General features: G+C 37.9%; 1 protein-coding gene across 1 annotated transcript in view; it reads left to right on the top strand.

Annotated features, from left to right (window-relative positions):
• NKAIN3 (sodium/potassium transporting ATPase interacting 3) overlaps positions 1 to 16,753 on the top strand; it is a 384,353-nt gene that overhangs the window by 328,577 nt on the left and 39,023 nt on the right. The window contains exon 5 of the mRNA XM_075550845.1: positions 5,223 to 5,283. Within this exon, the coding sequence (XP_075406960.1) occupies positions 5,223 to 5,283 (61 nt within the window). The remainder of the gene's footprint in view (positions 1 to 5,222; positions 5,284 to 16,753) is intronic.

Below are 16,753 nucleotides of genomic sequence, written 5' to 3'. Positions count from 1 at the left end.
TCAAAGAATTTTTCAGAAAACAAAGTTACTAAAATATATTTTCATAGTCTAGAGCATTCAAACTGTAGGGGAAAGGTGTGTGATACATGAAACTAAGTCAAAATATAGTTCTGTAAATGTTTATCCAAATAAGTTTACTTGATTTTGTCTTTTAAAAAAGCACACTTTTGACCATACAGTGATATAATTAGACTGAAAATGCAATATAACCGAAATTTGAATGATCAGGAAAATTCTCTGGAACAAGTGCTGTTTAAGATAGTTTTATGAATAAGTAGCTATGTTAAAGTATAAGATTCAGGTTAGATATGCACATACTGGGTTGGTGACAGTAGTTTCCTGCCCAAAGTCGAAAGATGGCATGGCCTGATGGGTTGATGTGTAATGTAACTTCTCAAAATCTCCTTGCAAGTCTTTTTAAAAAATTTTTTTCTCTAATCAGGATTTTGTAATTGTGCTTCATACATTAAATCTTAAGTAATATTTTCAATATTACTTCTCCATCTTTACTGTGGCCTAAATTGTACATCAGTAGAAAGGTGAGATGTTCTACACCTGCAAAGTTGCAAGTTTGGAAGCCCAGAGAGGCAGTTAGTTCCCCCTGCCCTTTAAGGTCCCTCTGAGAAGGAATTGACTCAATAGTAGTGAGGTTTTTTTTTATGGGGAAATAGTGCAGAAATCCTAGTGAAAATGTAAAACATGAGTTTTCTGATGTGGTGGGCAGAACAGTGGTCCCCACAGATGCCCATATCCTAATGCCGGAAACATGTGAACAACCTGGCAGAGTTACAGATCACATTAAGGTGGATAATCGGGTGACTTTAATATCTAAAGATTACTTTGGATTTTCCAGTTGGGGTCAATAGAACTATTACATTAAAAGAAGAGGGGCTAAAATGAGAAACCAGAGAGATGGCAGGAATGTGCTCACCATTGCTGACTTGATAAAGGAGGGATGGAGCCACAAGCCAATGCATGTGACCATCCTCTCAAAGCTGAAAGAGGCAAGGAGAGACTTTCCCCAGAGCTCTCTGAAGAGAGGCAGCTCAGCTGTCACCTTTAACACAACACATTTCCTTTAAGCACTTGATCTCCACAGAAAAGCAAATGCTTAAAAGAAGGCATTTGTTATTTTAAGTGAGTACATGTGTGGTAATTTGTTAGCCTAACAAAAGGAAATGAGTAGAAGAGAGTCCATCATTTACACACACATACCACTACCATCCACTCCCCCAGAGAGCCAGCAGAGCAACTAGTTGGGTTGTTTGTTGATAGGTGCTTTCCAACATATAGTTACTAAGAAAATGATCCATTACTATGAAGTCACCATGAATACTTGCTGACATAGTGGGGGTGGGGTGGGGGTGGGGAAATTCCAGCAAATATAGCAAGGGCTTAGTATATTTATCCTATAAGGCTACATGCAAATTAATAAATGAAAAGTATACTAATAAATGGTCAAAGGACTTCTATAGAACATGTTAAAAGACTAGTGAAATATAGTAATATTTTAGGCAAACTAAAACCATTGCAATTTAAATAAATGAAGAGATGACATTTTGCCTATTGGCATGTATTTCTTAAAAGAAAATATTTAATACTACTAAAGGTTTGGCAAAGCAAGCATTGCTATTCCCTGCTGTAGTAAAATAAGAGACACAACTTTTGTAAAACAGTTAGCAATGTATTACAAAATGATAAAAATTCTCTTCCACCTCCGCTATGACAATTCAAATGCTGAGAATCAGAAAATGCATTATGTCGTACGTGTTTAACCCAGTATTATTTATAATAAGAAAATTTTTAACCAAATTTTAATCATAGCAGAATGTTTCAATATAGTGTGGTATATTTAAGTTATATGATCTATATAAGTATTCATAATTAAACTTTTGAAATGGTGCTGTGAGCAGCTCCATACTCCTGTCTCCCCACAAGAATACCAAAACAAAAATCAGAAATGCTTTACCTTAATGTCCCCCTCACGTGAAGGACAGTTTTACCAGATATAGAATGAATGGCTAATACTTCCTTCTTCCAAGCACTTTAAATAATATTCCATTGTCTTCTGACCGTCATGGTTTCTACGGACAAATTAGTGTTTAATCTATGGTCCCCCATTGTTTTCATGTTCTCTCTTTTATAGTTGAGAGATTGATTATAACGTGTCTCAAAGTGGATGTTTGTTGCTTCAGTCTATTTGAACTTGTATACACAGTCAACATCATCATCTTGAGACTTCTAGACACACAGTCAACATCATCATCATCAACTTTGGGAGGTTTTATGCCATCATCTCTCCAGATCTTCCTTCCACCCCTTTCTATTGTCAGCTTCTGTGACACTGTGACTTGTAATGTCTACATTAGTCCCTTTCATGGTGTGCCACAAATTTGTCCATTTTCTCATTCTTTTTCCTTTTACTCCTCATACTGGATAATTTCAATTGTCTTTATATTCCAGTTCACCAATTCCTTTTTTGGTCAACTGAAGCCTCGCGTGAATTTTCGATTGCTTGTATATTCATTTCCATTGTAGATAGAGCAATAGCTAAAGATAAAGATTTTGGTAAATTTACTTTTCCTCTTTTTATAGCCCCTCAGACCAGTGTTTAGATATGGTAAAGAACCCAGAGAGGGTTTGTTTGTGTTGTTTTTAAGGCATGCACTCTCCCTCTCTCTTTTAACTATTTTCTGTGGTTTTTAAAGAAAAACAGAAAATTTGAAAGCCAGCAGCTAGACATGAAGGCTCCATGTGCCTAGTTTGTGTGAGAGTTGGGTGTAAGCTTTTCTTGGAAAGCACTCTCTGGTCTCTTGGCACCTCTCAGGGTTGGTTGCAGAAGAAAAGAGAAGACAGTCAGTGGCCTTGAGTCAGGAATGCAAGCTGGCAATGATGACCTGAAGCTCGTCATTCATCTCAATATTTCACGTCTCAGGCTTTCTGCAGCCTGAGGAACCTAGGGAAGGCAGCCTAGGGCTGTGACCACTGACAGACACCTCCGGCTCAAAGTGGAGGCCCCTGCAAACGGCAAGGAGAGTTTCTGTTGGAATCAGTTTGAAAAAGCACTGTGTTTATAGGGGAATTGAGAAAGTCACATGCACCCAGGACATTCCAAATGCTCAGAAATTACCTGACTAGACTCCATGCTTTTACCCTGGGATGGTTTCCTAGGCTCAGTGCACACCTAGTTGAAAAGTCGAGCCCCAGCAGAGTGCCCATTTACAAATATGAAGAGTTTATCTTAGAGCATCCCCTACGCGATGGATAGGGGGAGCTCTTGCTGTCTTTTCCCCTTGGCTTTCTAATCATCCAGAGAACTTCCTGGTGGTGCAGAAGATCCACAACTCGCTTCCTCCTCTTCTTTCTCAAGTGTCAACAGAATGGGTCAGGCTGCTTGAGCTCGGAATGTAGGTGCTGGGGCTGTAGCCTTCCCAGGGGTTCAGCAGCAGTTAAAGCCCTTCCTGAAATTTTGCATCTGCTGTCTTAATGTTTTCGCAAATACGTCAGGTTCAAATGGGCTTCAAATACGTCAGCCCATGAGGTATAGAGCTGAGCGAATGGAACATCAAGCCATAGGTTGTGTAAATAACTGAACATATCCAAAATTTCATTGTGTAAATTCCGTCAGTTCTTTAGGCAGCTTCGGAGTATAAACCATAGTGATTCGGGGTTCTGGTCTGCAGGGCTACATCTGGGAGATCAGGCTTTAATATGATCACAAACACCTCTCCAGAGAATGTTTGGGGTGGTGAGTAGAAAATGAAAGATTTTCCGAAGTTTATATGTCACTTTTCCCCTTGTTTCCTTATTAGCATAGTTCAGCATGTGTGTTTGGAAAGCAGAGTTCTAATACTAATGATTATGCCAATTTCTGTTTGGGTTTTGTGATTGTTGTTACTTTTGTATGAGATTAGTTGTGTGCCGTTGTTTATAATGCCATCTTGCTCTCTAGTCAGCCCCTCATTTTTTTAGTTACTCAAGTGTGAATCAGGTGTGAGGTCCTTATGTCTCCGAAATCACAAGAAACATGTCAGGCCTCCCAGTGATTCTCTGAAGTACCCACTTGTGTAGCTTCAAATGACAAGGGAGAGCCATTCAGCAGTCTAGGAACTCTCTCTCTCTCTCTCTCTCTCTCTATCGGACACTCTCCTCACTCCCTAACCTCTTAGCCTCTCGGAATTCTTGGATTTTGTTCAGACAGCCTGCAAACGCAGGACCTTTTTTTGTGAGAGTTCTCAGAAATGCCAAACATATTCATCTCTGCACTGGGAACTTCAGTCTCTGACATGGGGACTGTCTGAAAATTATTTTCTCCAAGTGTTATTTTACCTTGAGGGTGTGAGGATGAAACAGACTTTAATAGTGGAGGCCAAAGCAAGAAAACAGACTTTAAAAGCTATTGAGGCATCTATTTTTCTTGCCTACCAAAGTGCTTATCAGAGTAATTTTAAGCTAGACTAGATCCACTGACAATTTTATATCGAAGATGTGAAGTGTCTCTGCTCCTATGGAATTGAAATAATCTTCTCAGCATTGTAAGTGAAAACACACACACACAGCCAGATGTCACCTGCTCTTATTCTTTTGACCACTACACTATAACATGTAAAATAATTACTTCTGTTTGATTACATAATGACTTGAAAGTTAATGTAGTTTCTTATGACATAATTTTTTTAATCTAGTGTTTAAATAAAAATTAAATTTCAAAAGCATTTTAAACAATTGAGGGGCAAATGGTATTTAATTTATAGGTAAAATTTTTTTCATTTTGTAGCTATTGAACACTATGGTTGTAGTAATAATGAATTTTTATACAGTTCACTGTATAAATAGTTAAACTTAAGACAAATATGTTCTGAATAATTTTTGTTGATTTAAATGCATAAGAACTATAGGTACCAATCAGAATCTAAGTGAAATATCTGGATTTTTGAAATTCATTCTTATCTATGAATTTAAGGGAATTTTTAAAATTCATTCTTATCTAGGAACTTAAGGGACATTTTCTTCCCTCCCTGTGTACTTTTAAAAATATAATAAAGGTAAGAGAAATGAAAAGCTTTTTAATATAATTATTACCTATATACAAGGTTTTTTATTACAAATTCACAGAAATTACTATTATGCATTGGTTATCTTAATCTATTGGATTAGCTAGACTTCATAATTGTTGACATTTGGTATAGATCTTAAATATTGATTTTTCTCTTCTTTTACAGTTGGTTGGTTTTGTGTATGCTTGTTATGTGATCAGTATTTTCATGGAAGAAGAGGACACTTGTAAGTATTGTTATTTCTACCTGTGGATTTATTTTGCATGTCATTTAACTTCTAAAAACTAGTTTTTGGAGGGCTACCAAGGCTTTCAAGTTGAGGATTTTAAATGACTGAAGTCAGTATAGCAAAGTTCTGATAGCCAGTTGACAAATTAAAGTGCCTGCAAATCAGAGGGGAGCAAGGAGGATAACTTGCACCCAGGTGGCGTGAGAGGATGCAGAGGCACAGGAGCTTCTGATTGCAGTCACAATATGTCTTCGTACTTATCAGCAAAAACCTAAACTTGATACTTGTTGGAAAATTAAGGGTAGTTGTTCTATTCAATAGTTTTATTGTAAATACACTAGATTTATTGTCAATATGCTAGCCACAAAATGTACAATCGTTTTATTATAAATATGCTAGTTACAGAATTTTGAATCCCGAAGTATGGCTATAATATTAATATAACAATATAGTATAATAAGATATTTATATAGAAACTATGTAAAATGATACAAAAAAGATGACAATTTACAAGGTAGAATATAAACATTTTTAAAGACAAAAGATGTGGAGAAAGAATCAATGGCATAGTAAGAAATTAAATTGCATTTAATCAGTACACAGAAAGTAAAGACAGGTAACCTAACATTAAGTTGCCAGAGAGTGAGCAACATTGTTTAACAACTGTTATTTTTTGAGGATTTGCTAACGTGTAAGAGTCTGGCTCAAAACAACTCTATAGGGAGTTCATGAAGCAACAAGAGTGCACTCAGATAAACATGTGCGACACACCCACACGTCCAAGCAAGCAGGAAAGTCAGCTCTATTGTTGGAGTTGCCTCCTAAGTTGTACAAGGATGTGTTTAGCTTCTAACAAAATAAGGACCAGTGGCTAGCTACCGTGATAACTGCTTTTGAGAGCACATCTCCAAAGGGGCCTGATGAATACTTCACACCAGAAAAACGTAGCACCCAGTGTTGCGACTGGAATCGAGCTCACAAAGGAACTCATCTTGAATTATTTGATTAAATGTAAGAAATATGAGACTGAGAGCGCAAACCCTTCAAACCGGCTGCATGGAACGCGTGGTGCTTATCTAGGGGGTTTGTTTTTAATGTTAGATACATTAGAGAGCGCCCCACACTCCCAAAGTGATGGCTATAATTACAACAATTTCCATTACAGGGGCAACTTTAAAAATATATGTATGGGGGTCCTATTAGTAGCTCCACCGTCTAACAGAGCCAGCAGCAAGCTTTCTACTCAGAGCTAAAATAGGCTGAACCCAAAAGACAGTTGGCTGAGAGTGAACCATTTTCACTGGAATTGGGACCAAACACAAACCATTGGTTATTGGTCTAAATAAATACTGTGAAAATTGGTGTATTGATAAAGCCTAGTGGAATGCCTTATACTGTTCTTTGGAAGAATATCCTCCAGGGGACCATTTTATCCTCTTCCTCCTCATTCAACAGATGGGAGGCTCTCAATAGATGGCAGTATTTATTACTACCTTATTGTGTGAGAAAAGCTGATTAATCAGTAGCCAATCGCTTATCTAATAGAATAAATGAAAGACTTTTCTGTGATGCTTCTGGTTTTATGCAATTTTATACATCTGGTCAATGCAAAATGGCACAAAAAATAAAAGCATTCATCAAATTAGGTAAGCATCTTTAGATTTCCCATCAGCACTCTTTTAGAGTAATACTGTCAGTGTATGTGGATTATATTGCTCCTGGCAGATATTTTAGTTCCATTGACTTTGGTGTGTATAATTAACTTTCTCTTTAGAAATGCCTGACTCCGCTTTATACATGGCCGCTATACTGGTACCGAAGCAGCGGCTAGCAACCTATATTCCATATTGGTTTGATTGTTGTGCTTGTGATTAGAGCTATACGTTAAGTTAGTGAGAGACGTCTGAATATAGTGATTGTGTACCCATCAATCCAAATAATATTTACTGTTGGAAAGAGCATTAGGCACTCAAACTAAGTAACTATGCCCACGACCAACAGAATATGATGATCATCTGGAAGCGAGATGACAGTGTAAAGCACTCAGAAAACCTTTTAGGCTGATGGTTCTTGAGCAAAGTGACTTTACAATTTTTTAATTGAAAGAAGTGGAAATCAAAAGTGCAGTTGTAATTACATTGTCCTAGAATCTTCAGCTGGCAGAGAGGAGCAAGAATAAATATCTGCACCCAGTTGCAATGAGCTCATAGGCTGGCACACTTCATCCAGCACGTAGCTTTCAGGTGCAATAATGAATTGCCCTTTGGATATGACATTGTTAGCCCAAGGTCAGAAAGATGTGTGTTTTGGATTGTTTTTCTAACATTTAAACATAACATAATGAAACGATACTGATAGCATTCCAACCCTGCAATGGTTTATTCTGAAAGGTAACGAGCAAATCTAATGCAATGCCATAGACTTGTGGCAGACAATATATCATTTATCAATTGTATTCCCATTCTTACTAATGAGATCTACATGAGTCAAAATGCAGAGTTAATCCCTGCTCTAAAATCTGCCAGCCAGTCTTAAAAATTAATAATAGCTACTCACTCTCCTCCACTGCCCTGCTTAAGTGGATCTAGGGGACCCATGTTTCAGATGATGGGCACTTCTGAAGAGTAATATTGCTGGGTGAAATATTTGCATGTGGCTACTCATATTCTTAGTTATCTCTCAGCTCTTTGGCTAACTATTTCTTACAAAGACTTGGATTACAAGTCAAAGATGATGAAAATAGGACAGCACATTATACCATTTGTTCTAATGAAAAAAAATCCTCAAAACTATGTCTGCCTCTTCCATTCATAGCTATTGATCTCTATGGCCCTTTGATGAGACTATGGTATTTGGAATCTGTGATCATAAGCACCTGTCCTCCCTTATCTCATTTGTGAGTTTTCTGCTGTGGAAAATGAGCTTCGGGACTTATTACAATCTTGTCAGACATAATTAAAAAAAGGTTTTCTGTTTGGGAAACAGTAGGCTTGAGGCAAAATATGCTGAAAATATTATTAACTTCTGTAAATATTGTCAAATGAACTGTTGCTATCACTTCTGAGGATGTTAGGTTGCAGATTTCAAATATGATGTCTATTTAGGCTCACAAAACAGTCAGTTTTGCACTTGGAATAATGGAAGAAAAGTACCATGGAAAACATTTTTCTTTCACCCTATATCTGTGTATATAGGAAGAGCAGGGCAAAAAATCCTGAGGAGAAAACAAGACCAGTGGTACCAGGGAGAATATTGGAGAGGACAGGGCAGGGAGGGGGAGTGGGGGGCCAATAATCTCAGGGATAAGGAAAAACAAGAGGTCTAAAAATGAAGATGAGGAGGCCTGGTAGGGGTTGATCAAGTGCAAGGTATTCAAGAGGAATTACTGAGAGCTGAGTGGAGGTTGAGCATAATCGTGGGGCAGGAAGAAGGTGAAAGGAAATAGAGGGAAAAAGTAGGAAGCAAAAGCTATTTATAGAAGTATAGCGATAAGTATGCATATATGTAAATATGTTAATTTATAATGAAAGGGATCGAGACCAATGCACATATATTTTATAAGTTGAGTATTAAAATAGCAGGTGGACTTTGGGCCTCTACTCAAGGCCTCCCTAAACACAAGAACACACCTTCCCGGCATGAACACAAAAGTCAAAATGGGTGAATAAGCAAATGTGATGAAGAAAGTGGATGGCACCTGGCTATCAAAAGATATAGCATCTGGGGTCTTAAAGGCTTAAAGGAAGTTAAAGAAGCAGTCATATAGAAGGGAAGCAAATAAGCCCACATGGAAGAAGCACATCAGCCGATGTGATCGTGAGGTGTCGACAGGATCAAGTATCAGGTATCAAAAGATTCCAAACAAACAATTATATCCATATGAATGAGGGGGGCTGGAGAATGAGGGGGGTTGGAGTGGAGACATGAAGCCCATTAATAGACAATTAGACATCACCCCCCAAAAGGATTACAGGAAGGGACAATTCAACAAGGGTGTACATCATTACTCTAGTTCTTTAATGCTTCCTCCACCATCACCCCTACTACCATGACTTACAAATCTGGCTATATTGGAGTACACTCATTGGTACAGACAAGAGCTCTCAACACATGGAATTCAGGACAGATAAACCTCTCAGGAACAGTAGTGGGGGTAGCAATATCATGAAGGTAGGGCCTAGCAATGAGGGATGGGAGGGGGAAGAAAGGGGGACCCCATCACAAGGTCAAGTATCTAGCCCACCCACCACCCAGGGAAACAGATAGGCAGACAACCAACAGTGTAGAACACAAAATAACAAAAATAATGTATAGTTGATCAAGGATTCATTAGGGTGGAAGGGAAAAAAAGAGGAGTTGATACCAAGGGCTCAAGTATAAAGAAAATGTTTTAGAAATGTTGATTGCAGCATAGGTACAAATGTGCTTAATGCAATTGATGAATCGTCATAAGATTTTTAAGAGCCCCCAATAAAATGATCAAGCAAAAAAGAAATCCTTTAACAATAAGTGTCAAAGAGGAATGAACTCTGTCGATGTTGTTATTTTATATTTAAAAGCTCAAAATGACTCACTATGCAATCATTTGTCCCTGGGTAGTATACTCTTTGGAAACTTTTCACTGGAAAAAGGCAGATTCTTGGAAACATATCCTGCTCATATCTCTGATGCCCTTGTTTATTGCTATTTATCACTCATTTTTTTGTCTAGCTCTCTGCCTGTGAGTGCCTTTTAATAGCAAAAGCTGATACTACCATAAGCATTATGTGATTTTAAAACAAAGATAGTCCCAATTTGCTTAGTCTCATGGAGGCTTATGCGTTACGATGATACTGAGCAGTTTTCCAGATGTTGATTAGGAGTAAAGGTTTAATGGTCTACTTCTAAAACACCAACTAATGAAAGTCCTATGGGATTGTAAATAAAATCAAAGCCTAAGAAGGAAACATTATCAGAACTTAAATTCTGAACCATCAGTTTTCAGAAGACTGTGGATGACGATGGACATCCAAAATCCATTTGCAGTGTTTCCATAGACATTAGACTTCCGGTGAGTCCCGCTGACAATAGTCCAGGATTGTGACTAGTCTTCCTATCAGACAGAGAGAACCCTCAGGTTGATCATGGCAGTTGCAGTTGGATCAAAATGAAGCAACGTATTATTCAATTTCCTTTGTGACCTGTTTTTTTTTGTATTTATTTATTTTAATAAATCATTTTGTTGGGCTCTCTTACAGCTCTTACAACAATCCATACATCAATTGTTATCAAGTACATTTGTACATATGTTGCCATCATCATTTCTTTGTGACCTGTTTTAAAGTTGTTTTCCATTTTTAATATTTTCTCCTTTCTTTTCGATTAAAGTTCTTCTCTGTTTTGCTTTGCCATTGTTGCTCATTTCTTGTTTTTGTTTTATATGATTTGCTTTATATTAAATCATGATAGGTAGAAATCTACAGAGACAGTAACTGCATTAATAATTGCATAAGGGCATGGCAGGGGAGGTTGGGGCACTTAATAATGAGTTTGAAAAGAAGAAAATGTTCTGAAAGTGATTGTGGTGATGATTGCACAACTTTTCTTAATATTATTGAGCGATTAACTTGCATGATATGTGATTTATATACCAATAAAATAATTTTTAAAGAGAAAGAAACCCCATGGAGTATGATGGTTGGATGCACACCAGATCATGAGGATCGTGTAGAAGCAGACCACCATTCCTTCTGTTGTGTCTGGGGTTACCATGGGTCAGTTCATGGCATGGCACCTAACAACATCCCTTCTCAAAAGAGCTAATAAGAGAGACATTGACTAGTTCCCATCTTAATTCCTAATTCCCTCTCTTCACTATATATGGAGAAGTAGAGTGATAACTTCAGGCAGAGGGAAAGGAGAGAAAGCAGCTGAGGCCAGAATGATCCTCAGACAGAAAATGGTACATTGTCTCCTGACAGACGCGGGAAGTCAAAGCTAACATTTCAGAGAGTCACAGAATTTGTCCAATGAGACGTTCAAGAATTCCTAGTAACACAAACACTTAAGCACTTAACTAGTAGCTGTGAAGTGGGCGATTCTAACCCATCCAAACACGGGCCTGGCGATGTGCTTGGGAAGGTCAGAACATTTGAAAAAAGATCATAGTTCACAGTTTTATGCTGCACAGTAGGAATCACCTAAGTCTTATTGACTCCACAGCAACCAACAACCATAAACCATTCAGTATCTACTGGAGTCCAGAAAGCGTCCATTCTTCTAGGTCAGTGGTTCTCAACCTGTGGTTCATGACCCCTTTGGCGGTCCAATGGCCCTATCACAGGGGTTGCCTAAGACCACCAAAAAATACATATTTCCGATGGTCTTAGGAACTGAGAGACTGCTCCTCTATCCATCTCCAGGCGGGTCTGCCCACAAGCAGATATGTTCCACATACGAGTACCCATCATGATGACATCATCGTGCCAACTCCATCACATACACCCGTGCAAATACAAGTGTATGTGACAGGGTTGATGCCATAAAGTACTTATGTGGACCAGTCAAACATGTATAGAGAGCAGTTACCATGTAGAAATCAGCTGCTGTGTTGAAAGCAGCTACTCTGTTAAAAGCAGCTACTGTGTTGAAAGCAGCAGTATTGGAGGTAAAATGACACTTCACAAATTATAATAACATATTGTTTTTGTGATTAATGACTATGCTTTAATTATGCTCAATTTGTAACAATGAAAATACATCCTAGCAAAATTAAATTTATGAAGTAGCAATGAAAATAATTTTATGGTTGGGGGTCACCTCAACATGAAGAACTGTATTAAAGGGTCATGGCATTAGGAAGGTTGAGAACCACTGTTCTAGGTGATTGATAAACAAATTAAGCAGCTCTGGTAGCACAATGGCTAAGCACACCCTGTTAACCAAAAAGTTAGCAGTTTGAACCTACCATCCACTCACTAAGCATAAGAAAAGACCTGGTTATCTGTTCCTTGAGGAGTTCAGCCTAAGAAACTGTATAGGGCAGTTCTGCTCTATCCTGTAGAATTGCTGAGTCAGAATTGACTTAATGGCACATAACAACATCAGATTAGTTGCATGAAGTTATTCTGCAGCAAAGGGCTCAAATGTAACAATAATTGTGATGATGACACAGGACTAGGTTATTATCATAATGTCACTATGAGATGGAGCAGTCTAGATGGCACCTACTAATGCTCACTGAATATTGATTTCTCCATTAGGGTCACTAAAATTTATTTGTAGAATTTAACACATTTCCTCCAATTTGCTAATATGAGTCTCAAGCAAATAACCACAAGCTATTTAGTTTATCTTTTTACAAAAATTTCTATTCTACCACCACAGAATACAAGGAAGGGTGTGGCTCAGCATATGAAACATGAATGAATTTACAAAATGTATCTTATGAAACCTTGGCTTTCCCTAGTTTCTCATATCTTTTTTCTTATTTCTTATCAAAATGTATATGTCTACTTTCTGCACATTAGGAAAAAAATCTTATTACATATAAGAGTAAGTAAAACAGTATTGCTAATAAGTTCCAGTCAATATAGGCATGAGTTTATTGCAAAGAAAATTTGTTTAAACATGCTTCTGAAATCAGTGGATAACTACCCAAAAAAGTATTTTTCTGTAATGCACTTGGATTAGTCTTATTAGCGTGCCCTAAATAAAAAGTACGATCATAACAGTGGTTTCTGATTTGCTGGGCCAGTTAATTCAAGGCAGAGAGCTGAGTGTGGAAGGTTAGGGTGACAGGTTTGGAGGATGACCCAAGGATAACATTGATAGGTTTTCTCAAAGGATACCAAAAATTATGGGGAATTGTTATAAAGGAGTGTTAAGGAAATTGAAAACAACATTGGTGAGAAAAAAAGCAGGAACATGGCACTGAGGAGTCCTGTGTTGGTTTTTTTTCCTCAGGATAGTGCACCTGCTCCTTCAAGAGTAGTAAACAAAGACTATCCCACAAGAGCTTTACTGGGGAACATCTACTTTACAGCTCTAATCTTGTCCCTTCACACTTCTTTTTGTTCTCAAAATTCAAAGATCATTTTAAAAGAACACATTTTGAGTCCCTCAAGGATGCTAAAATCACCGTTTTCATGTAGTGCCAATCAACGAGGGCAGAGTTCTTCAGGAAAGGGCTATCCCACTACCATGTGCACATGAAAGTTGGACAGCCAATCAATAAGAACAACAGAAGACTTGAGGTCTTTAAGCTATGCTGTTGGCAAAGATTAAGCTATGCTGTTGGCAAAGAATAGTAACTATCCCATGGGTTACAGAAAGAATGAGCAAATCTGTCTTGGAAGAAGTACAGTCAGAAGACTCCTTAGAAGGGAGGCTCTCGCATGCTTTGGACATGTAGTCAGGAGACACCAGTCCTGGAGAAGAGCATCATGCTTGGTAGAGAATCAACAGAAAAGAGGAAAACACTCAAGAAAATTTATTGGCACGGTGGTTGCAAATGTGAGTTTAAATATCGATGTCTGAGGATAGCATAAGACTAGGAAGTTTTTCCTTCTGCTGAACATAGAATTGCTGTGATTTGGAACCAACTCAACAGCACCTAACAGAAACAAAATACTTCAAAAGAGATTGATTTAATACATACCTCAGTCGAATCCTGTCTCACTAACAGAACAAAAACTCTTTCAAAAATAGTATTGACCAAAGCATAGACTTTGGAATTTACAACACATATTCTTTGGACACAATGTATTCTACAGTAGTACCCATGGTATTGTCTCCTTCTGTATGCATTCAAGCCAAAGAAAGAGACAGTATACTTGTATCTATATAAGTGGTGTCCTGAAGGGTGCACTCTGGACTGTTGATAATAATTAGATCTTGAAAATTATATTGAAATGGGGAGACATGTCACGGGGAAGAAATCAAGGGTTTTTTGTTGTTTAGAACTGTGCTGTTTGAAAATTAAGTTCTATTTTGTTGGAAGTACACTTTATAAAACTCTGTACTTACACTGTGCATTATGATAAATTAAGGAAAACTAGCAAAAGAGTGTACAACGTATTTTGTCTCTGTGCCTTTCTCTATCATCACTCTCCACTTCTCTCTTCTTCCCCTTATCTCTCCCCCAACCCTGTCTCCTTCTCTTAGTTCCCCTCACATCTCTCTCCTCTCTGTGTTCTCTCTCCACTCTCCCTCTCCTCTCTCACACACATCTCTTTGATTTCCCTCTTTTTTCTTTATCTCTACTTTCATCTCACTTCTGTGCTCTCTCTCTCTCTCTCTCTCTCTCTCTCTCTCTCTCTCTCTCTCTCTCTCTCTCTCTCTCTCTCTCACACACACACACACACACACACACACACACCTCATCTTTTTCATCTTCCTCACAGTTTCTTCCTCCCAATGGCTCCTTTTCCTTAATATATAAGCAAAGTCACCGAAGAGAGAGAGAGAAAATTTATCTTTGACACCCATCTTGGTGAGCATTTTACCTCCTAGCACTCAAAATATCTCCCCTTTATGTGAAAACCTTTTTATAAGGATTGGAGGCTCACCATGTTCAATTTCTTACCTCCCATTTTCTCAGTTGTGAATGACTGCAAGGCCCACTGCTCTATGCCATTGTAGAAAAGACTTTCCAAGAGGTCAGCAGTGATCTGTTTAATATCATATCCACTTAGATCCTACCGAGTCTTGACGTAATTGATGGCTTTGATCACTGTTGACGACTCACTCTTTGAACATTCTATATTCCAGCTTTCCAGGCAATTGTATTTCTTGAATACCAATTATTTTACCAATAAAAAGTTATTTCTGATATTCCTTATGCAAATTAAGTAAATTTCTATTGTAGGTAAAGTTAATACATTTTTAAGCACTTGTTCAAGCTACTATTGGAGTAATAATTTCTCATTAAGCCCCTAAAATATTTCTTCCACAATGGTTTAACTGATATAAAATTCACATATCATACACTTCCACAGTTAAGTCACTTTTAAAAAGATATATATATATATATATTTATACATTATCACAATGTGTTCTAATGCACCCTCCCCACTCCTACATTCATTATATGCTCCCCAATTCCCCGCAATCTCCCCCCTCATCCCTGATAATACGTTGCATCAGTTATTGTCTCTGCATATACACTCTTGTGCTTCATAAACTGGGAAATGTAACAGAAACAATAGAAAACAAAACAAAGATGATTAATAAAAATAAAGAGGAAGAAAGAAAAGACCACCAGCAATATTTTAAATAGCCATAGAGAACATTTTTGTCATGGAACAAAACAAATAAGAAATATTTAAACCTAAAGCAAATTCAGGATTGGTCATGAGGGAGGGCTGCTGACCAGGTATTATATTATACTGTAGTTCCATCCACCATAATCAAGTTTACAATAATCTCTGTCTGATAATAAAGCTGTTCTAATCCTTTGCCTGTGGCTCGAAGGGATCTGCCAGAGGCTTAATCTGACCAGATGCTCTCCAGAAGGATTTTGGGCTCCCACTGTCCTCCACAGCCTTCTCCAAATTCAGTGTTCACAATTTAAGCTCTTATACCTTTCTCTGCATTTTATTTGGATTTTGTTTTTGTCATCTTTGGATCACACAGGCTGGTGTGCTTCTTTTATGTGGACTTAGTTGACGCCTCACTTAGGTGACTGCTTGTTTGAATACAAGCCTTTAAGACCTCATACCCTATTCCAATTGATAGCCAAGCATCCTCTGCTCTCTTCAACACACTTTGCTGTAGCACGCACATCTTCAGCGATCACTCCATGAAGCCAAGTGTCTGAGTATCCTAACCACTGAAAATGTTGGCTAGCCTTCCCTAGTAGATAGAGGGGGAACATTGGTGGTTCAGTGGTAGAATGATTGCCTTCTATGTGAGTTCAATTCACAGCCAATACTCCTCATGTGCAATCACCAACCACCTGATAGTGGTGATTTGTGTGTTGCTTTAATGCCAAATGGGTTTCAGTGGAGCTTCCTGACCAAGACAGACTAGGAAGAACACCTGGTGGTCTTATTCTGAAAATCACCCAGTCTCTCTCTCTCTCTCTCTCTCTCTCTCTCTCTCTCTCTCTCTCTCTCTCTCTCTCTCTCTCTCTCTCTCTCTCTCACACACACACACACACACACACATATGTAAAATTTTCACACTTTGATACAACAAAAGTATTCTACAAGTGCAATATACAAAAATCTATATCCCTTTTCTATACCAAGGTAATACAGTCTTCTTAAAAGTTATTTCTCTGAGTCAAACACTTTAGAAGACACCTTGAACTGTCTGAAATTAGCATTGCATTGAAGAATGTCATACAAAAGTAACCAAGAATGAAAGCCGTTTATGGTGAATTCATTTTCATATGCTTCTAAGTATTTTACTGACAAAGAGGGAAATAATTTAGTGTTCTCTGAAAGTAGTCTTAGCAACTGAAGTCTAAGGGTGAATCGTGGTA

Source organism: Tenrec ecaudatus, chromosome 5 (assembly GCF_050624435.1).
Source record: "Tenrec ecaudatus isolate mTenEca1 chromosome 5, mTenEca1.hap1, whole genome shotgun sequence".
Taxonomy (NCBI): Eukaryota; Metazoa; Chordata; class Mammalia; order Afrosoricida; family Tenrecidae; genus Tenrec; species Tenrec ecaudatus.
Note: the sequence above shows the minus strand (reverse complement) of the source record. Positions and strands in the feature narration are given on the sequence as shown.